Source organism: Desmodus rotundus, chromosome 2 (assembly GCF_022682495.2).
Source record: "Desmodus rotundus isolate HL8 chromosome 2, HLdesRot8A.1, whole genome shotgun sequence".
NCBI classification, from domain to species: Eukaryota; Metazoa; Chordata; class Mammalia; order Chiroptera; family Phyllostomidae; genus Desmodus; species Desmodus rotundus.
The window spans coordinates 73,188,185-73,213,114 of record NC_071388.1 but is presented as its reverse complement, the minus strand read 5'-3'; the positions used below and the strand labels follow the sequence as shown (position 1 = coordinate 73,213,114).

The window sequence follows — 24,930 nt, the reverse complement described above, 5'->3', positions numbered from 1 at the left end:
AAACAAGTTATATACAATTAAAAAAGAAAACAGATGTCTTTACCTTTAAAAAAAAAATCCCTTTTTCCTGCACTTTGGCCATAGCATTTCATGAAATAAGTAAAAGCATATATAGTAACCTACCAAGATGACAATTCAGACCTACATCTGTTTCCTGAGGATGTGGTTTATGAGACACATAAATTTAAGTAATATATTTCCATTCTAATTAAAATTCAATAATTTTAAAATTAAGTTATTCCTTTATTTCATTCTAGTCATTCTTATTAAATGAATATTAATACATATGAGATAGAAATAAGAAGGCCCAAGGCCACAGGAACTTGTTATTTGCTCATAACTGCCTTGAGATGTTTCATGCTCCCTTTGGTGATAGTCATGTCCTATGGATCATCCCCTTCTCTTGTAAAAGGTGGAGTAAGGGAGTCTCCCTCTCCTAGTTAAACACCATTGTAAATACCTACTTATATTTCCATTGAGAATCATAATTTCTACAAATGTAACATCTAATCATCTCAATGTTTTACAAAGAAAAATGGAAAACTGAAAGAAAAGGTATCTGGTTAACACTTCCTAAATTTGTACTTGTTTAAAATTCAATTTTAATTTTATCTTTTATTTTCTAATTATCTTGTCTTTGTCTATAGGGAATCATGAATCAAGAGTTTATAACATTTCTTCAGAAATTATCTGTTTTATATAGTAAGTACCAAATAACTTAAAATTAACATTGGTGTAAAATCTTTACTTTTTGTTTCTATAAACCTTTTACTGCCAAAATACCCATAGATGGAACTTTAAAAGTACCTTATATGTACTTTTATACAGTTGTCTATGGGCAGGTATTTTAAAATTTAGTTTTCACAATATCATGTCACCCACAAATAATGAGTTTTACTTCCTCTTTTCCAATTTGGATGCCTTTGATTTCTTCTTGCCTGATCACTGTGGCTAGAACTTCCAGTACAACACACTTGTCTTGTTCCCAGTCTTAAGGGAAACGCTTTAATTTTGCCCCATACAGTTTGACACTGGCAGTAGGTTTTTCATATATGGGCTTTATTGTGTTGAGGTGTGCTCCTTCCATTCCCACTTTGTTGAGTGACACTATCATAAATGGGTGCTGGGTTTTATCAAATACTTTTTCTGTATCTATTGATATGATTATGTGATTTTTGTCTTTCTTTTTTTTATGTGATGTATCACTTTTGATTAGCAAATATTGTACCATCCTTGAAACCCTGAAATAAATCACACTTGATCATGGTGTGTGATCTTTTAAATGTATTGCTGGACCCAGTTTGCTCATTTTATGTTGATGATTTTAGCATCTATGTTCATCAGAGATATTGACCTCTAATTATCTTTCTTTGTTGTGTCTCTATCTGGTTTTGGAATTAGGATAATATTGGCCTTGTAAAAACAGTTTGGAAGTCTTCCCTCTTCTTGAAGTTTTGGAATAGTTTGAGAAGGATAGGTGTTAGTTCTTTTTTGAATCATGGGTAAAGTGTGCCTGTGATGAATGTCTGGTTCAGGGTTTCTGTGTGTCAGGAGTTTTGTGATTACTGCTGCAATTTCACTGTTGTACATAGAAAACCCTGTGGGCTTCACCAAAAAACTACTCAATCTATAAATGAATTCAAGAAAGGGGCAGATACACAGTCAGTATTCAGAGATTGATGTCATTTTTATACACTAATAATGAACTGTCAGAAAAAGAATCTAAGAAAACACTTCCATTTACTATTGCAACAAAAATAAATAAATAAAATATCAATAGACAAATTTAACCAAGGAGTTAAAGGCCTGTACTGAGAAAACTAGAGAATACTGAAGTAAGAAATTGTGGAAGATATAATTAAGTGGAAAGTATATAATGTGTTCATGGATCGGAAGAATTCACATCATTTAAATGCCTGTACTATGCAAAGCAATATATAGATTCAACCCAATTCCTATTAAGAAACCAATAGCATATTTCTCAGATCTAGAATAAATATTCCAAAAATTTATATATAACCAAAAAATCTCAAATAGCACAGCAATCTTGAGAAAGAAGAACAAAGTAGGAAAGATCACAATACCAGATATCAAACTATACTACAAGGCTACTGTAATCAAAAAAGGCTGGTACTGGTATAAGAGCAGACACATAGATCAATAGAACAGAATAGAGAGCCCAGAAATAAATCCATGTCTTTATGGCCAATTAATATTTCACAAAGGAGGAAAGAGCATGCAATTGAGTAAAGACAGGCTCTTCAATAAATGGTGTTGGGAGAACTGGACTGGTACATGCAAAAAAAGTTAGACCACCAACTTACACCTTACACCAGAATAAACTTGAAATGAATAAAAGACTTAAATATAAGTTGTAATACTATAAAAATCATAGAGGATAACATACATAGCAAAATTTCAGATATCTCATATAGCAATATTTTTGCTGATATATCTCCTAGGGCAAAGGAAATAAAAGAAAAAATAAAGAGAAGGTACTACATCTAATTAGAAATCTTCTGCATGGCTAAAGAAACTGTCAGCAAAATGAAAAGGAAACCAACTCTTTGGGAGAACATATTTGCCAATGATACCTCAGATAAGTGTTTAATCTCCAAAATATATAAAGAACTTATACAACTCAACACCAGAAAGACAAACAATCTAATTAAGAAGTGGGCAAAGGACCTGAATAGACACTTCTCCAAGGAGAACATAGCGAGGGCCCATAGACATATGAAAAAATGCTCAACATCACTAGCCATCAGAGGGATTAAAACCACAATGAGATACCACCTCACATCTCCCAAAATGGCCATCATTAATAATTCAACAACAAGTGCTGGTGAGGGTGTGCAAAAAAGGGAACCCTAGTGCACTGTTGGTGGGAATGCAGATGGTGCAGCCACTGTGGAAAACAGTATAGAATTGCCTCAAAAAACTAAAAATGGAACTGCCTCTTGACTCAATGATTTTACTGCTTGTATTATACCCTAAGAATCCTGATACACCAATTCAAAAGAACCTGTGCACCCCTATGTTCATAGCTATATACCATAGCCCAGATTTGGAAACAGTCTAAGTGCCCATCAGTAGATGAGTGGATAGAAAAGCTGTGATAAATTTACACAATGGGATACTACACAGCAGTAAAAAATAAGGATATCCTGCTTTTTGTGACAGCATGGATGGACTTAGAGACTATTATGCTAGGTGAAATAAGCCAGTCAGTCAAACACAAATACTATATGATCTCACTTATAAAGGGAATCAAAGAACAAAATAAATGAATGAGCAAAATAAAAGCAGAGGCATAGAATCATGGAATAGTTGACAGTTGTAAGAGAGGAGGAGACAGGTGAGGACTGGTTGAAAGAAGGTAAAGGGATTAGTCAAAGTACATACATGAAGGACCCATGAACATAGCAATAGTGTGGGGATTGACTATGGAAGTGGGGAGTAGGATGAATGGAGGGGGTGAAGGGGTTAAAAGTGTGACAACTGTAATAGCATATACAATAAAATATTAAAGTAAGAAAAGAAGAAATTAAAAAATAAAAATTTAGTCTGCATGGCTTCTATATTTCTCTATAATTTAGAAATCATTCATAATATTAGGGCAACAATACAGGGTTTCAAATACTAAAATGGCACATAATTTGCCATTGGGTATGTTGTGATGTAATAGAGATATGCATGTGTGTGCATATATAAATATGAATACAAATACATATGTATATGCATATATTATCCCAGCTGTATGTGACAGTGAGAGTATATAAAAAATTATTGTCTTAACTGACCAACTGCAACATGAGAACAGATCACCTCTCTCTTTTAAATTCATTTAATTTTTATCCTTTATACTTATTTAAACCCAAATTATTCAAATATTTGCAGGTAAATCTTTTAATACTGAGCTAGGGCTCTGGTTCTGAAAGTGTGATCCTTGGACCAGTACCATTTACAATACAACCTACAACTACAGAGGCAGCATCCTTCAGTTGATTGTGATGTACTCTAAAGTTCTAGAAAATTTTATTTAGGAGGAATTAAGATACATATCAGTCATCATCAATCACACATAATATCATAACAATTAACCTTTAATTCCCCATCTCCTTTCTGCCTATACCCAATTGACACCATTTCTAATAGGACATTGTAAATGACCAGTATCTACCACTTCCCTTCTCTTGCTGCCAGATACCTTCCTTAGATGACCTTAATACACCAACTCTCTTTGCACCACCAGTCAAAGACACAGAGTAAACTTTCTCATTCTTGTACTGCTTAACAATTTTCCATTAAGAGAATGCAAACCCCTTGGAATGGTGTATGAAGCTCCTCATGATTCAATCTACACTTAATTCTCTCTTTTTTAATTTCACAAATCCTACTTCTTCTCCACTTACTTTTAAATGACTTGGGCTGTTGTTTTCTCAACATACAATGATTTTTTTTTAATAGTCTGTACTTTATGAGTATGGTCCCCAGTCACATATACTTGGTGCATTCCTACTTATTTATAAAGCTTCATAAACTCTTGCTAAGATTTCTCCTGACTCATGTCAAGTAGAGCTGATGATTTCCTCTACATGATATTATTGTAGCTACTGTGTATCTGAATTAATGACTATCATTGTGTTGTGCTGATGGTCCATGGATTGGTCTCTTTCTCCAACTGTAAGCTTCTCAACAAAATATCTTCCTTAAGTCTCTTAAAAAACACAGTATAGAGCAGTGGTAGTTAAAATAAAGTAAGGAGTCAGACTGCCTGTTTTCCATTCCTGCCTCGGTCACTTATTGAGAGTATGATCTTCAAGTTATTTAAATTGTTTAGGCCTCACTTTCTTCCTCTTTAGAATGCAAGGAAAACTTCATAAGATTATTATGATAATTAAATGAATTGATATATAGAAAGCACTACAAATAGAACATAGTACATTTTAGAAATATTAGCTACTGGTAGTGTTTGCATCTCTACCTCCTGTAATAGTTCCTGATACATAAAAGAAATTCAAGCAGTTACTAATCAACAGGATAAATAAATTCCAATATACTAAAGATTTTACTAACCCCCCATATGCTGCACAAACTATAGAATTCAATAGATTCTGGAAGCTAACACTACCCCCATATAATTTTCTTTCTAAAATAATGGTATCACCCTGAGTTCTCCCCAAAATGTCACTTCTGAAATTTTCTTTAACTTAGGTCATTTATTTCAGAAAAGTATTTATTTGAAAAGAGATGCTCACTATGGCAAATTTTACCACAATTTTTTGAGTTATAAAACTTCTATACTTATTTTTGTTTTCAAAACTTGTTACCTTAATTTGTACTTATCAAATTATTTTTAAAGCTATATAAGATCACCACATATTTCTGTAAAAATTATCAAAAAAAGAGTGACATTTTTTAGCAGTTCAGAAAAACATAGTTAATGATTTGAAAACATTTTAAAACTTTTTTAAAAATTTAAGTAATTTATTATAGTTTTCAATTATCATTTTAAATATTGAAAAATATTTGCTAAAATATTTTGGCTAAAATATTTTGGCTATAAAATATTTTGGCTAATTAAGTATTGGCTAAAGTGTAATACATATAACCATTTTGTCTTAGGACTGGCCACATAAAAATGAGGTATTAATTTTTAAAAATCTTAAAACATTCATTGGTTCTTATGAAAATTGAAAGTGGATGATATTTGTTTTGTTTGTAAGCTAACATTTAAAATACTCTTTCCAGCTCTTGGCTATTGTAAATACCACTGCTATAAACACATGAGTGCACAGGTTCTTTTGAATTGGTGTTGCAGGATTTTTTAGGTATATTCCCAGCAGTGGAATCATTGAGTCAAAAGGTAGATCCATGTCTAGTTTTTTGAAATTCCATACAGTTTTCCACAGGGGCTGCACCATCTGCATTCCCACCAACAGTGCACTAGGGTTCCCTTTTCTCCACATCCTCGCCAGCACTTGTTGTTTGTTGATTTATTAGTGATGGCCATTCTGACTGGTATGAGGTGATATCACATTGTGGCTTTAAATTTACATCTCTCTAATGGCTAGTGTTTTCATATGTCTATGGGCCCTCTGTATGTCCTCCTTAGAGAAGAGTCTATTCAGGTCCTTTGCCCATTTTTTAATTGGATTGTTTGTCTTCCTGGTGTTGAGTCATAATGAGTTCTTTATATCTTTTGGAAATCAAACACTTTTCCAAGTTATCACTGGCAAATATGTTCTCTCAAAAGGTCAGTTCCCTTTTCATTTTGATGATGGTTTCTTTAGCCATGTAGAAGCTTTTTAAATAGGTATAGTCCCATTTGTTTATTTTTTTCCTTTATTCCCCTTGCCCTAGGAGATATATCACCAAAAATATTGCTGCATGGGGTATCTGAAATTTTACTGCCTATGTTTTCCTCCAGGACTTTTATGGTGTCACGATTTAATAATTAAGCATTTTATTCATTTTGAGTTTAATCTGATTTATGGTGTAAGTTGGTGGTCTAGTTTCATTTTCTTTGCATGAACCAGTATTTATAATAGCCAAGTGCTGGAAACAGCCTAAGTGCCCATCAGTAGATGAGTGGATCAAGAAACTGTGGTACATTTACACAATGGAATACTACACAGCAGAAAGAAAGGAGCTCCTACCCTTTGTGAGAGCATGGGTGGAACTGGAGAGCATTATGCTAAGTGAAATAAGCCAGTCAGTAAAAGACAAATACCATATGATCTCACCTATAAGAGGAACCTAATGAACAAAAATAAACTAATGAGCAAAACAGAACCAGAGGCATGGAAACATGGAACAGTCTGACTGCCACCAGAGGGAGGATGAGGGGGAGAAGGGGGAGGAAGGGGAAGGAACTAGTCAAGGAACAGGTATGAGTGACCCATGAGGAGGAATGACAGGGTGGGGATTGACTATGGGAGCAGGGGTTGGGCTGGGTGGAGAAGGGCAATGGGGGAAAAATCGAGACAATTTTAATGGAATAACAATAAAATATTTAAAAAATAAATTCAAATTAAAAAATAAAATACTCTTTTAATGCAAGTAAATTCAGATTTATATTTAAATCTAAAGTAAAATCTATTTCTAGTCATCAAATATTAAGTTAAGAATCTTTAGTCATCAAGTGACAGCTTAGTGCCTGGATCATAAATCAGCTGTGATGAGGAGACATGAATATATAAGAATGGAGATCTAATAATACTCTGATGTGACCCAATTTTCCTCTTGGGATTATAAAAGATCAGCATTTTTCAACAGCTGAGAAAAGTAGCGCTGTGCTGACTGATGTATCTCAAGACTCGGTTATTATTTAGGGTGATGTAAGGCTTGGCACTCAGAAAACAGTCCTGAAGTTCTCTGAAGTGTAGTCTATTAAAAGTTAAATAACACTTTCTTGAATGCTTTTTTGGTCCTGTCCACAGGCCCAGTCAGGGTTAATGAAAAGAGCCCTGAACCCAGACCAGAAAGAACTGATATGACCTTGAGCAAGTCACTAAGACTCCCCAACCCTTAGCTGCTTGTCTACATAATTAACGAATTGCTCTAGACAATTTTTAAAGTCTCTGCTGACTCTAAAATCGATACACATACTCTGTTGCTCCAAATAAGATAAAATTGTGCTGCCTGCCCTTAATGAAAAATGAAACAGTTCTATCAATAAAAACTGCCACAAAATTCTACAGGTATTTTTTTTAATTTTTATTGTTATTCAATTACAGTTGTATGCCTTTTCTCCCCATCCTTCCACCCCACCCCAGCTGAACCCACCTCCCTCCCCCACCTCCACCCTCCCCCTTGATTTTGTCCATGTGTCCTTTATAGTAGTTCTTGTAATCCCTCTTCCCACTGTCCCCACCCTACTCCCCCTTGGCTATTGTTAGATTGTTCTTAACTTCAATGTCTCTGGTTATATTTTGTTTGCTTTTTTCTTTTTAACTGGAACATAAGCAATACAGGTACTTTTTGTTTACCTGTAAAACCACATACCACATTCTTGTTTACTGTCTTTCTACTGCTCAGTAGAAAAGGCAAATTTAAGTCAAAATTATGTCACTAATTCTCCTTTCAGAAATGACAAGGGAGCATGTCCATCCAACATTAAGGATACAGATGACAAATCATTTACAAAATTGAATCATATCATCCACAAGTTTTAAATTCCATTGAAGACTTTTGAGTAAATGCATAAAGCGAATGGCTACCAGCTTCCTTGATTCCCATGGCATGGAGTGAGCATCCAGGGGAAGACCACTGAGAAGTCACCCATGGCATCCCCTCTCTCCCTGCATTGGCTAAACCTATGGTTGCTGGATCCATGCTCATGTCACTTCATATTGTAAAGGGAGATGGACATTTACATTTTTCTGAAGTTTAGTTTGTTTTTAATCTTAGGCCCAAAACACTGACTAGTATTATCACACAGAAGGCAAATGTGATTACTGTTAAAGCATCTCATGCTCTCCTTCTTTTTTGTCTTCCTCAGTTTACTAGATAATTTTAATTTCTGCTGAGCCCCCAAAGTTCTTACAGTGTACTAAATTGGCTAAATGTGGCTTATTTTTATTTTATTCCTTTATTGTAAAAGTGATCTATTAACTTAAAAAATGACTTTTTAGAATGTTCTCTTCTTGGAGTTTTAGCAAAACAGTAAAAGTTCAATCTATGCCAAATCACTAAGATGCATAACCAACGGAGCAGAGGGTGGATCCTAGGTTCCAATAACTTATCGTGGAAACTTTGTTAATAATTTTCAAATGCTTTTCCTGACTCCTGTCTATTCTTCAATTACAATACCCTCCATAATCAGCTCATTAAAATATCTTTTGAATGATGTCCAAAATCTATGGTGAAACACATAAAATTCATCAGTAACTTTCCAGGAACATCTCATAGTCATTTGCCAAAAAACCTTATATTCTAGTAACTCCTTGATGGAGATCATTTTTTTAAAATGTTGTTATTGTTGTTCAATTACAGTTGTCTCCATTTCCCCCTATTACTCTCCCCTGCCCTTCCCACCCCCACCTCCCACACTCAGTCCTCCCCCCATTGTCATTGTCCATGGGTCCTTCATACATGTTACTTGATTTGAGACATTTATATTCCTTTTTCTATTTCCCTATCACTTAATTCACAGCTTTTCTAGTCTTTTGGTTTTAATGTCATGAGTAATGGATGCCAGGTGTATAAATATCTTCAGTATTTGCAAATACTGAAGATACAACATGCAGTTCAGGCTGAACTCCAAGATTACATGTGAGAAACAGGATGATTGTAAATTACAGCTACAAATTGCTAAGAATAGATTCCTCAAGTTGTTGATAAAATATCTGATTTTTCTTGCAGTGTTTACTGTAAAATGCTAAATTTTGAAACATTCAGACCTATATTAATCATGAATCATGTACAGTTTAGTATTAAGAGATTGGCATATACTATAGCACAATATCAAGCAACAGCTAAATACCTTTGTAAGTAATGTATGCCTCGTTACAGAAGGTCATGATTTCTTAACACAGTGATTCAAAACCTCCAGCAGCATCAGAATCACCCAGAGGGTCTGGGAAGAAGCAGACTGTTGGGCCCCACCCCAGGATTTCTGATGTCGTGGCTGGAAAATCAGGATTTTGCATTTTTTAACAACTACTGTTTCCAAATTAATGAGGAAAAACATGGGTGTGTGTTCACTCTGATATGTGGACGTTTAATCAAAATGAATAAAAATAACTTGTAAACAGACTACTCAGAAAATCGAGTATACTAGCCTCCTTGATGTTTTCTTTCTTATGTGTCATGGAAAGGGCACCAATGATTTTAGCAACTCCCAAGATCTCAGGTAGTATATTGATAAAGTTTTATTCATGAATAAAGTAAGCATCATTAGCAAAAAACAAAACAAAACAAAACAAAACTAAGGGTAATCAATGGGCTATTAAAGTAGAAGAAATACTGAAATACTCCAGGTAATTTTGATTGTAAACATTATAACCTTTAAATGCTTTTGGGTCTGTTGGTTATCATTTGAGACATGGGACTTATTTAAAAAGTGTTTTATACCATATTTTCACGGGTAAATTTTAATTTATTTTTTAATTTTTAAAAATAAATTAACCACCAGAGAATAATAAATCTAAGAGTCAAAACTATTAATTTTTGAAATTTAAAAAAGGAGAAAAATAAATGAACAAATCTTTAGGGAAAATTATTATTTTTATAAATTCCATCAAAATTGCACTAAATGGAATGACATATTTAAAACTCCTTTCCATTAGAGTACATACGTTGTATTAAATCTTATACTCAAAGGAAAACTTGGAAGCTTAAAAACACAGTGTTTATTCTAAGTATATTCTTTAAAATATTAAAGAAATGGTACATTCCTTAGCAATATAAAAACTGATATATACTATTTTGCATAGGATATGAAAGTCATTCTTAAGTTTCATATCTATATTTTTCATTGTTTTTACTTTAATAACCATTTGTTTTTTAACAGAAAGTACACTTATTTGAAGTTGCACAAAGTAACAAAGTTTGATATCAAAAGTTTTATGTTTTTAAAAATTCTATCAGTATGAGAAACCACTAGAAGCACAATTTTGTCTTTGATTCAAATTTTCAAGTTCCTTTAATAAACAAATAGAAAATGATCATAGTGCATACTATTTAAACATTCAAAATGGGAATAAAAATTATTTAAGTATATCTTAGCTTTTTATTTAACTTTATAGTCACTGCATGTTAAGCAAAGATCATATAACATAAACAAATAAATGAAAAGCCAAACTAAATAAAATCCATCCAAATACGTTTCAAGTATCCTCTGCTTTAAATCTCACAAGCTGCACATCAAAGAAGCAATGTACATTACATGTCATATTTTAAAAATTCTAGTCCAACCCCAAAATATAAATAAACACTAATTCAATGCAGAGAGAAGGATTCACATAGAAATATACAACATTAGCAATGAAAAATGGTTTCCATTTGTTTTGTTTTAAAGCACTGATAAAAATTCTGTTGAAACAAGTACAAGATAACATTTTAACTTTTATAAATTAAATTTTGCTGGAATACATCCTATATTTGCTGATTTCTAACATTCACGCACACATCCCATTCTTTTACGGTGCATTTGGTTTCAAGGAAAGGCTAAGAAAAACTTTGCCGTGTTTTTCTAATTTGATCAGACATCCTTCCTCGAAAGGTCAGCATGTAGGTGAAAATGACATGTTTAAAACATGTAGCATTGTCCATTCTAGGAAGAAAAATTTCTAATGACCAAGAATCACATCTCGCATGTCAAAAATTTGATTTTCCTGGATTGACTACTCAGCATATGAAGCAGAATTTGGACTGGGATGCATAAAGGCAGAATCCCAGGTGGTTATTGTTGACACTTAGTTGTCAGAGTAGTCTTTCTGCATTTCAGACGCCATTTACAAAGTGAAAGCTAGAAACTGAGTAGATAAGTCTTTTAGAATCCAGACTTCACAAATTGCAGTGATACCCATATTGAATATTAGTTACACTATACTGGAGAATAGAAAAGTAATCACTTGTTTTAGAGAGTAGTTTTATTGTTTCCATTAATCTATATCATTCATTCAATTCCAAACATTTCTTAAATAAACATTCTTAACTAAATATTTTTAGTTAAGTGGAATTAATTTTCAGGATTCTGGCTTTTTACACTTAGGCAGCAATCAATATAATATTCAATATAAAGCTGTCTCTAGCGTGTTTTCTTTTCAGTTAACTTCCAATTCATAGGTTGGCAGTATTTTCAAGTACATTTAGCTATATAGCTCTTCTAGTAAAAAAATAACAATATAGCCATATATACACAATATATGTATATAATGTATATACATATACACTTATAGTGCATGTATATTATAATTTCACTTAACTTTTTGCCATTAAAAAGAGAGCAGGATCATTCAAAGACACCATTTAAAATAAAAAATTGGAAATGATCAAAACTTTCTCCACAAATACAAAATCAGTGTTATCTAGTTATCACATCTTGTTTTGGAAAACTTTTATTGTTCATATATTCAGTTCATTATAATTTATGATCAACAAATCCAGGAACTTGAAATAAGAAAAATAAAAAGGAAATTGGCTTCAAAGAGTTTTCAGTTTCCTGGCGGAGGTAAATACCAATGAAATAATTGTATTAATGTATAATTGCAAGCTGTGGAGATACAGCAAGAAACAAAGTAGATGATTTTAACAAGTATTATGTGCTAGTCTGGAGGTGGCAGGAGCGTGCATCAGAGAGTCAGGTCTCAATAAAGGAGAAATATTAATATTTTGAAGTATTTCTAATTATGCAAATTTTAAATAAATAAATAAACTACCCAACTACCATAGCTTGATCCTTTCAACTAAAAATGTAAACTTTGGTCTGCACAGATACAATGAGTTAACAACCACGTGACAGCAAAAGAAATGATTTGGTATCTTAACTGAGAAGAGGTGTTTGCAGGCACTTCAGGGAATACCATCAATTTTCCTTCTCCTAAATCCAAATTTGAGACATCAAGTGTATACTGAGACTTAAGAAGACATATCAATGAATTTTACAAAAGATTTGGGATTAGGATGGGGAAATCTCAAAGCTTATTTGTCTAAGAATAAGAAGTAATATTTGCATAGCTCTTCCATGTGCATTATCATCTACTCATGATGTACATTTATATTCATGAATAGAAATGTAGAAATATACAAACAAATCTCATTCACTCTGAAGGGTTGTGACATCAGAATTTCTGTTGTACCTTTTTAAAAAGTGAGGATAAGTATCGATAAAGGTTAAATGGCCTGCATCAGATCAGAGAGCAATAAAAAAAGACAGAATTCACCTGCAGATGTCCTGAGTTTAGGCAATGTGTTTATTCCATTTCACTTACTCTACCTATTATCTTCGACACCATTTGTGCTAAAGCACAAACAAGATAACCTACAAAAATGCAAATAACATTGTAGAATACAATTATGCATTGCTATAGCTTTCATTTAGAAATTAAGATACTTGACCTGGTGATAAAATATGTATTCTATCTGGATGCCTCCAAGTTGAAAATATGAGAGATACTACAAAGTGTGGCATAAACAAGGAAGTTTTTTTAGTTTTAACTTATAAGGTTTTTTTTAACTTATCTCAGTGGTTTTGAGATGTCAGAGGCCCTGGCTGGTTTCTCTAATGCCTGCTAGACTCCTCCCTTCTGGTCATGCAGAGAGGGCAGGAGGCCCAGATACTGGGCCTCCCCAGGCCGAGCCCAGAGCCACGAGGTACTCAGACTCTCCCACCTCTTCTTCTCCAGAGGAAACCTTTCCTAGAGTCCCTGCAAATCTCCTCCAGTCTACTCTTGCCTAAACCAGTCTCTGGCAAAATGACTGTGCTCACGATGGTTAGCTCTCAGTGGATCAATATTCACCCCACAGAAGACGTGAGTGCACGACAGTGTGAAAACCAGAATAATCTCGGTGCTCCATCCCCAAGGAAACACCAGAGAATAGACATTGGGTGGGCAATGTAAAGGGCCCCTATTTGCCAAACTAAGGAAAACTTTAGAGGAAAAAGAATTCTAAGAGTTCTATTTTTAAAAAGAAGGAAGGTAGAAAATAAAATAATCCCTCAATTGATAATTTTGACACTTCTTTCTAGGATCTGCAAATATACATGAATAACTCATTTTAGATTATGCCTTTTTTACACTCTCCCAATCATGTCCTCATTTTCTTCTCCTTATGAGGGTTTCTTTATGAGAGTTTCTTTAACTGAGTCAAGGCTCATGATTTCTGTTCTATGTAATCAGCATGTCAATGCTATCTTAAGGTAAAACTATGTAGCTGTACTTCCTTCGGAACCTTCCTCTGCAACACCTAGACTAAGAAAGTTTATTTGTAAGATAGATATTGTCAATCAATCAGTCAATAAATATATTTAAGTACCTAGTTATGTATAAACAAAAGATTTTTCTAGGTTGTAATCTAACAGTATATAAGGGCTTTTATATGTGCTATCTGTCCTCTAAATCAAAGAATATATAAACTATTGAATTATTTACTGAAATTGCTTAATACAATGAGTCCAGAATTCAAGTATTATTATTCACAGTTTATAGGGCCAGAAAAGGTAATTGTTGTTTCTGCTCTACTGCAATGAACAAATGCAGTGGTAGAAAATATTCATGTCAAATAAAACCCTATTATTGAAAAATGAATTGTTGTATATGAATGCCTGATAATTTCAGTTTACAAATTTGAGTACTACTTTCATTGTAATCATTTAGGAAAAAAACAAAGTTCCATTAAATTTCCTCCTAGATACTTATCAGAACATTTGTCCCAGGCCGAACAGTATAGTACCATATTTTCCTACCAAGTCTCCTCCAAGTTTCAAAGCACCATTTTAAAATAGAGATGAGAAATACTCTTCCCAAGAAAATTATATAGGCTAATTTTGTGATTTTATAGATGACTATATCTCTGGGGAAAGAAGAGAATAAAAATAAAAAAATGCATGAAGGACAGAGCCACCCCTGGCCATCTCTCCCCAAATATATTAATCAATTTTATATACCTGAGGTGATATTACCATTCCATAAAAGATTTATTTTTAGCATAAATCATTTTCCTACTTTTTAAAATTTATATTTCAACAAATTTGGAATTAGAATTCTGGTGGGGGTATGGATCTTTTCAGTGACCACAGGTTCTAATGGAGCACCAGTATTCATCCCCATTATTCTTTGTTGTAGGAAGCTGCCCTGTATGTGGCAAGATGTTTACAGCACCCCTGGCCTTCATACCAGTTGCCAGTAGTGCCCTGTCTCCCCACTTGTGACAACCAGCAATATTTACAGACACTGCCAAATCTCCCCACAGGGCAAAATCTCAGCCACCTCTTTACCCCTCATCACACTGAGAATCAGTGATTTACCCAAAATCAAAAAACAGGATTTTCCTGTGTCGTTTGTGACAACACAGATGGATCAGGGCACTGTGCTAAGTGAATAAGCCAGACAGAGAAAGACAAATACTGCGTGGTATCACTCATACTAGAATCTAAAAAAAAAAAAAGTCAAATGTATAGAAATAGAGTATAAATGTGAGTGCCAGGGGCTAAGCAGGGTAGGAGGAAATAGGGAGTTGGTAAAAGGGTATGGATTTTCAGTTATAAGATGAACAAGAAAAAAAAAAGCAGATTTCAGTGATTCCATATGGTGTGACATTGTTATTATAACTTTTCTTCTAGAGTTTACATTCATACTTTATTAACTTAAAAATAGATACACTGGTATGTATTAGCATTCATTATTAAAAGAATAAAAAGTTCAATGTGGTTTCCAGCTATTACATGTCATTTTTTTAAATGGAAAAGCTGCAATAAACATATCATATTGCTTTAACTATCTCTTTTAAAAACAGAAAAACCCCACAAATTTCATCTACCCTTGTCATATTGAAAATGGCAACAATTAGGCATTAAAATAATTAACTGAATCTAAGAGCCAAAATTTTACAGCAAAGATGTCCAATACCAAACCTAAGTTGTCTATGCAGAGCTTTCACTCAAGAGTCTAGTCAAAGAGCAGGTATAAGGGACCCATAGACATGGACAACAGGGTGGGGGTTGACTGTGGGAGGGGGAGTGGGCGGGGCAGGGGAGAGCCACCAGGGAAAACTCGAACAATTGGTAATAGAGCAACAATAAAAAAAAAGTCATCAATTTCCCAACAAGAAATGAATATTCATCTAACATTTTCTAAATTAACATAACTTATTTCCTCATGGACATTGTGGTTAACATAATATAGAAAGAAAAATTAAAGAAAAAATATACATCACCACAGAACAATAATTCATATATTTGATTTTCTTTCTTTTTTTTTCCTTTTATTTAGCTTTGGGATTTGAGGTAGGATAAATATCATGACCTGTTGAGGAGATTTTTGAGTTTTCTCCCTGCAACTTTTAATGACAAGCTTTTAGAGCTTGGCCAGCTGTTTTAGGCTATTTATTGTGTCAGAAAGAGGGAAGACACAGCTGCAAGATCAGCCAGGAAGGCAAGGAGGAGCCTGAGATCTGCCTGAGATCTTCGAGGCAACAGTAAGCCAAGGAGAAAGTGAAAATGATTCCTAGGCAAAAAGGAGGTAGGGAATTGGATAAGAGATGGAAAAAGTCAAGAGGTAGATTATTCTGAGGAGTGTTTCTTACATTTAATGTGTTTAGGGATCACCTGAGGACCATGTTAAAGAGCAGATTCTGACTCAGAAAGCCTGAGAAGAAAGCTGAGAGTTTCATTTCTGAGAATCTCCCAGGTGTTGATGTTGCTGGCCGATGCATGCACCACACTCTGCGTGGCAAGACTCTCGAACAACCCCTCCCCCAATATATCTCTGGAGGTAGAAGTGCCATCTTTGTTTCATCACAAAATCTATGGGATTAGCAAAGTGAAATGAATATATTTTACCAAACTGACATTACACAGAAATGATTTTTGTTTTCTTTATACAGTCTTAATAAAATGAAATAGATCATTTATTGCTTTGATACACAAGCAAATTTCTTATTGTTTTTAAAAATACGCATATACATATCTATTACTAAATGACACTGGTTTTTGCTTTTTGTATACCATTAAGCAGCAGGTTCTATGGTATATTATCTGAAAGATAAATGAAAAACAAATTTACAAAATCAAAATTAAATTTAGGTTTGACTTTTAGATGATTAGTTTGAAATATGTTTTCCTGCTCGATCTTGAGTTTTGATTCACTCTTTGTGACTTCTCAGGATGTGCTTTTATCCTAATCATCTGAGTCCTTTTACACCTATGGGAAAACAAAATCCTTGCTTGTTTCATCCTCTCCCTTCTTAAGCAACTAACCATGGCCTGATTATGTGATAGGTTTTGGCATTGTGTCAATGTCAAGGTGTACCAGGAAGAGAAGCAGATACAAAGATGACAGATAGATGAGGTATCCTTGATGTAAAACATCCGTTGGTGAAAAAGTTGATGGTACCATAAAAATTAGTATGTTTAGGCACAAAAGTCTAAAGACTAAATTCCAATACTGAGTGGAAGTAACTCTAACCTCTTGGAAAAGAGGACCAGTGTATAAGAAAAGGGAATACATACATTGATTCCTATCACAAATATTTCAAAGAAACACTTTCTGTTTTCCACAGGCTATACTTGGAAACAAAACAGACATGTATAGGCATTTATTACACATTTTTTAGGAATAATGTTTTTCCAAATATATGCCCCTCTTTTTTCTGAAAAGCAAAGAAAAAAGAAAAAATTCTCACATAAAAGGCTTATTATAAATATTCAGGCCACCAAAATGTCACACACCTTAGTAATCTGTGTCTGGCAGGTAAAGATATGTTAAAAGTTTGAAAATAAAGGTGTTCATATATTTTCTAAATAAAATACCCAGTTTTAAACTGATCTAGACAGTTTGGAATTTATTTTTAACAAAGAGATTAAGGTGATAAGGGTTTGTGGTATTGACAAATGCATCCTACACTACTTGGACCAGTCACTGGGTTTATTTTAAGGCTACAACACTGGAGACTACCATCTGCAAATGCACACTTTCAACATTGCTTAAAACTTAGAATGTCTTCTCAATTCACTTATTCTGCTCATGTCGCACAACGTATGAGATAGTCACACATAGATCATCTGCAAGATGCTAGTGTTGAACTCAATTTTAGGCAATTTGAGCCTAAAATTCAGAAGGAAAAAAACTCTTAAAATTATCAGTAGTTCCACTGGACACAAACATTAGGCTCTGTTTGTTCATGTATTAAATTCACTGATAAATGTTTCACCTGAAGTCCAGGAGTTTGCTTTATAGAACATACCAATAATTCCTTCTGCTCTTTAAGAGAGGCAATTGACAGAATCATGTTCCTTTTCAATATTTATTGAACTCACCCCATGTGATGGGTTAGAGATCCAGCCCAGCTCCCCTTGAATTGTTTTTGAATCCAGCAGATTGACTAAAAGAAAACACAAACACACAAAAAGGATTAAGAGGAATGAATTCTTTCTATTTGCCTTTTTAAAGTTAATAATGTCTGTTGTTGGCAGTAATATAAAACTATCAACATATTCAAAACACATGACCTTTCATTTTCATTAGACCTGTAAGGTACAAGAAGTATAACAATAGAATTACAAAAGAAAAGCAGTCACATGGAAAGTCAAGGAATCAAAAGATTCTGTGGTTTTTGTAACTCTATGTCTGTTTACTAAGATAGGTTAATATTCAATACATTGATAATATTTTTTACAGAATAATAGCAGGTTTAAAGAAGAAACAGTAAAAATGCAAAATAGGAAACCACATGAATGCTAAAATGAAGTCAAAATAACTTCAAAGATCACTCAATTTTATATGTTTATATATGATTTTACTGTAAATTAATTTCTTAAATATGCTTCCATAATGAATCAATATTTATGTTTGCATATTTAATATAGTATCTTCACATTTTCCCTGGCCAATCATAAACATATTCTGTAATGTGTATTTTAATAATGTATAAATCGCCATCATTATGTGTAACAAATACAATGTACAGCTACTGATATGAGGAGAAACTAAGCAAAAATACATTTATAATATTACTTGTGTAAATCTTCACTTATTTTAAAAAGATATTGTTACCCAAAGGTTTCAATGATTTTACTTGGAAATTTGTTACTTCTTAAAATGTCTAATGGCTGATGAATAATAAATATAACATGAATGTGGTTGGATTTTGAACATATTTGAAAGAGAAAGACAAATGCTTTGTTTTCAATGCAGAGAATATTAATTTGTAATGTATTATAAGTTAATATATAAGGATATTTTTAAATTAATGACAAAGGTCTCACTTTTATTACTGATCTGTTAAATAAAGGAAACTATGGTTTTACAGCATCCTTCTTATAAATTAGAAAACAAACCAAATACTGACTGATGGAAGATGTGAAGGAAGTTTACATAAAATACATATCTATTATTAACACGAAGCAGAGCAGGTGAATAAATAACTACAACGGGAGAGCCATTTTCACGGGTCCCTATATTTGCAATCAAAGCACGATGTTAATACGTGCGCGCACCTGCCCATGCGTGGTCAATAAAGTGTTTCCGATGCCTGGAAAGCACCACACTTTCTTTAATCATCCCAACTAGTAGTTTTTACAAAAAAAATAATTTTATAAAATGTTAAGAAAAAGAAATAATATATTTGATAGATATTAGAATTATAAATTTTCAAATGCTGTTTTTTCAAGAAGATATTTGGTTACTTGGTTAGATAATAAATACACAAGTTGAGAATAAGAAAGACTTCTGATCATTAAGTTAAAGGAGACAAAATTTTCAAATTTAGATTATCTAACTTCTGGTAGTCAAAAAAACCCTACATAAACCTAACCTATTACATTAGAATTCCTTAGTTATTAAAGATTTTTTCTCACAATCAATGAATCCCAGTGATAAGTAATTATATTTTCATGAGAGAAGAAGACAGTTGCTGCATGGATCACACAGTATAATTTTTATAATAAAATTATTTCCTAGGATATTAGTTCACAAATTAATAGTGTGCATTATTATATTAAAATTACCTCTCAAAAGTTATTTTGAAAAGAAACCTCTACCAATCTATGTTCAGATATTTCAGATTAATCAATGTTAAAACATTTTTGAAAATATGAGAATACATCCTCATGTGTTCCCATGCACACAAGTTCTTTATTCTTATAAAGAACTACCTAGTTTAGCCCTGATTGGTGTGGCCCAGTGGGTTGGGCATTGTCCTGTAGACTGAAGGGTCACCAGTTTGATTCCTGGTCAGGGCACATGCTGGGTTGCAAACCAGGTCCCCTTTTGGGGGAGTGAGAGAGAAAATGGATTAGAGCACACATGGGAGACAACCGGAGTGTCTCACATCAGTGTTTGTCTCCCTCCATTCCCTTATCTTTACAAAATAAATAAATAAAGCAAAATAAAATAAAAAGAAATACCTAGTTCACTCGTTGGTCCTATCACAGTCATCAGCGGATTTCTGTGAGTTTCACATAGGATTTGCACAGTAGAATTTGCAGTGCCGGTATTCAAAAATTATATTTACAAAGTCTTTAAGAGTTTAAATGGTTCAGTATATTCTTGTGTGTGTGTAATAATTGAATATATACTTAATGATGAGTATGTGTTACTCCACACACTAAGATGAATGGCTATTTTAATATCAATATTAGTAATCCAAGGAAAAACATTTTTAAGGTAAAAAAAGATATGAACACTGTATCCATTTAGTAAATTACTCAATGAAATGTAGGTTAATAACTACAAAAACTAAATACTTTTACGTTTTCTCTGATGATAATGTTGAAGAAAAAAGGACTGGACTAATCACATCAGCATTTGGTTTCTACTCAAAGGAGAATAAAAAGCTAAATAAAAAAAAAGTGTATCACACTGTCAATTTAAAATAAGTATAATAGGCTAATGAAATGTGTTGCATTTATTCGGAAATTGAATTTTTAGCTCACACCATTGGTGGGAATGAGGAAAACACAGTTGGCTCAGATTCGGGGTCTAGCGAGGGTAAGTACGTCCTTGCTGGCTACCTCACCACGCTGCTGAGGTGATCAAACAAGACAAATGCCTTTAGAGCCACTGCCTTCATAATGCGCTGTACAGAGTCAGTGTTTTTGTCAAGTTAATTCGTTAACAGAACTTCCATTTGGGCCTCTGAATAGCATTCGTAATCAGCAATCTATATAAGACCTGACAGAGAAAAATGGTGACATCAAAACACGTTTTTACAGCACCTATTTTGAGTTTATAAGGTGCTTTTTAAATAGCCAAATGTGAACAACACAATCTAAAATTCTAGTCACTTTAAAGTGAATTATTGCTATACTGGGACTTTCAAGGATAAAATTTCTAGTCTCCTGCAATCTGTTGCATTACAATTTGAGTGTAGCATAAATGAGATAAAAAGAAGGGAACCTTAATGGAATTTGAAGGTCAACCTGTGTGAGTGATTTCTCTGGATACATTGACTAAATCTAACACCACAATACAACATCTTTGTTTTTAAAGGTTTTATTTATTTATTCTTAGAGAGAGGGGAAGGGAGGGAGAGAAACAGCAGTGTGTGGTTGCCTCTCACTTGCCCATACTGGGGACCTGGCCCACAACCCAGGCATGGGCCCTTGCTGGGAATCAAACCAGCAACCCTTTGCTTTACAGGCCAGCACTCTGAGCCACACCAGCCAAGGCTGCAATACATCTTAAACACCACACTGATAACAGGCAAGAACTTTGGTTACTCATGCTTTTCTTTCCCAATAAGATATTGACCTAAGCATAATTCTTTTTTCTTTAATCTATATTGTGCTTCTTTTTCCATTACCATTAGTCCCCTTATACTCCCTCCCCCCCAGCAATCACCACACTGTTGTCCATGTCCATAAGTCCTTTTTCCTTTTTGCTCAATCCCTCCACCCCCCTCACCTCCTTCCCCTCACTAGCTGTCATCTGTTCTCCATCTATGAGTCTGTCAAGTTGTATCACTGTTCATATGTCAGGGCAGATGGAAGAGGCAGATAGAATTGTGATGCAGTTTGAGTCATAACAGCAATTTGCAATATGGAAGGTTGATTTTTCAGTTGCTGAAAATTTTGAGTTTCTAATTATCAACTTTAACAAAAAAAAGTTAAGAAATTATTCTTAAGAGTAGGTTGGGAATATATGGATAGCTTAATTCCTTAATGACTGCCTATTATCAGGTTATATGCTAAAGATACAAACTGTCCCTTATCTGATATTATATTCTAAGCATGTGATTTCCAATTATTTTTGGTTTATAATAGGAAACATACCATTTCATTAATTTTATGGGGTTTTATTGTATATGCTATTACCACTGTACCAATTTTCCCCCTTTCCTCACTCCCCCCAGTCCCTCCCCTTCCCAAAGTCAATCCCCACACTATTGTTCATGTCCATGGATGATGCATATATATTCCTTGTCTAATCCCTTCACCTTCTTTCAACCAGTTCTACCCTTCCCTTCCCTCTTATAGCTATCAGTGTGTTTCTTTATTCTGTGCCTCTGATTCTATTTTGCTCATTAGTTTATTTTGTGCATTAGATTCCACTTATAAGTGATATCATATGGTATTTGTCTTTCACTGACTGGCCTATTTCAATTAGCATAATAGTCTCCAATTCCAACCTTGCTGGTACAAAAGATAAGAATTCCTTCTTTTTTACTGCTGCATAGTATTCCATTGTATAAATGAATCACACCTTTTCTATGTACTCATCTACTGATGGGTACTTAGGCTGTTTCCAAATCCTGGCTATTGTACATAATGCTGCTATGAACATAGGGGTACATAGGTTCTTTTGAATTGGTGTTTCAGGGTTCTTAGGGTATATTCCCAGCAGTGGAATTACTGGGTCAAAAAGCAGTTCCATTTTTAATTTTGTACGAAAACTCCATACTGTTTTTCAGAGTGATTGCACCTGTTTGCATTCCCACCAACAGTGCACTAGGATTCCTTTTTTTCCACGTCCTCACCATCACTTGTTTGTTGATTTGTTAATGATGGCCATTTTGGCCGGTGTGAAGTGGTATCTCACTGTGGTTTTAATTTGCATCTCTCTGATGGCTAGTGATGCTGAGCATCTTTTCATATGTCTATGGGCCTTCTGCATGTCCTCCTTGGAGAAGTGTATGTTCAGGTCCTTTGCTCATTTTTTAATTGGATTGTTTGTCCTGCTGGTGTTGAGTCATATGAGTTCTTTTTATATTTTGGAGATTAAATCCTTGTCTGATATATCATTGGCAAATATGTTCTCCTATACAGTTGATTCATTTTTTATTTTGCTGACAGTTTCCTTTTTTAAATTATTGTATTGTTGTTCAAGTATAGTTGTCTATATTTACCCCCCCACCCCAGCCATCCCCACCTACCTCCCCTGCTTCGACCCCCCTTGGTTTTGTCCATGTGTCCTTTATAATTGTTCCTGAAAACCCTTCCCCCCTTCTCCCCCATTACCCCCTCCTACCTCCCCTCTGGTTACTGACATATTGTTCTTCATTTCAATGTCTCTGGTTATATTTTGCTTGTTTGCTGTTTGGTTGATTAGGTTCCACTTATAGGTGGATCATAGGTATTTGTCTTTCACTGCCTGGCTTATTCCACTTAGCATAATGCTTTCCAGTTCTATCCATGCTGTCACAAAGGGTAGGAGCTCCTCCTTTCTCTCTGCTGCATAGTATTCCACTGTGTAAATGTACTATTTTTTTTTAAGCTGTGCAGAAGCTTTGTAATTTGATGTAGTCTCATTTGTTTATTTTGCCTTTGTTTCCCTTAGGCATTATATCAGCAAAGCTATTGTTATGTGAGATAATCTGAAACTTTACTGCCTATGTTTTCCTCTAGAGTTTTTATGGATCGCAACTTATATTTGTCTTTTACCCATTTTGAATTTATCATGGTGTATGATGTAAGTTGGTGGTCTAGTTTCATTTTTTTGCAAGTACTAGTCCATTTCTCTCAACACCACTTATTGAAGAAACTGTCTTTACTCCATTGTAAGCTCTTTCCTCCTTTGTCAAATATTAATTGAACATAAAGACATGGGTTTATTTCCCGGCTCTCTGTTTGGGTCCATTGACCTATATGTCTGTTCTTATGCCAGTACCAGTGTCACATAACATTTCATTAATTTCAGAATATTTTATATTTAGAGTTATGTGGTATACATTACTTATTAAATGAAAGTGATTTAAATTGGGCACATTTTAAAATGTATGCCTATTTAAATTGAGGCAGAAAAATTATTTTTGGAAAAATTGTTTGGAAACAACTGAATTCTGAATGGATATGCTTTTCAGTTTCTTTTACACACTGTACTCTGTGTAGTCTTGTTTCTTTTAAGTAAAAAAAAAATATATATATATATATACGTGAAGGAGTTTAGATTCATGAAAATGATAAAGAAATAGACTCCTTGCATTGGCTTTCCGGTGAGCACTAACATGAGACTTACTGGACCAAAGGCAGTGTGGTTTCTGATGGGAATGAGAAAGTGTAGAATGGAGTGGAGAGCTACGACCAAAGTATAAAGGAAATTGTCTCAGATTGCTCTGTAAGTGCTCTGGAAAGGTGGAAACCTTGCTGCCACCCACCTACACAGTCACTTTTGGCACTTACTTAGCTGGACCGTGCATTTATGATGCCCAAGATTCTTGTTTTCCCTTCCTTTCCAATCCTCCCTCAGAGTGAAGAGATATAATCAAATGTCCGCTCCTTCACTCATTTGCATTGACAATGGCATAATTATCTGTGTCAAGAACTTATACCACCTTCCCTCCTTGCCAATAAAAATTCAATAATATTTCTAAAAGACACTGTTATTAGAATATTGTTTGAAACAAATGTTCCTACTTATTGAGGACAGATTAAAAACTTTAGATATAAATATCTAAAGTTCTTACTCATAGCGAATCATTAATACACTTAGATTTGTAAAGACTATTTTGAAATTCAGATTCATTGTGGTTATTTGTCCATTTAGGAAGCTGAGAGTTAAACATCTTATAGATTGTTCAAGTAGAGCAGATACGGAGACAGTGCTAAAATAATTTTTAGAATTAATGCCACAATTTCTTACTGAATTGGAAGAGCTTTTCAATTATCTAATAACACATCAATATGCTTTGTAGTAATGCTATGGTTGTATTTTATGAAAATCTGAGTTATCAAAATTATTAAACAATCATTTCAAGGTAAACTGTAGGGTTTAATGGCTAAAGAAGTTCTGACTCTTAATAATAGGCACTTTTTTTCTTATAAAA

General features: G+C 33.9%; 1 protein-coding gene across 2 annotated transcripts in view; it reads right to left on the bottom strand.

Moving 5' to 3' along the window:
- The window catches only part of EPHA3 (EPH receptor A3), a 343,281-nt gene that overhangs the window by 304,033 nt on the left and 14,318 nt on the right, over positions 1-24,930 (bottom strand). For both annotated transcript variants that reach the window (XM_024558191.4, XM_045193569.3), the window contains exon 2: positions 17,987-18,051. In XM_024558191.4, the coding sequence (XP_024413959.1) occupies positions 17,987-18,051 (65 nt within the window). The remainder of the gene's footprint in view (positions 1-17,986; positions 18,052-24,930) is intronic.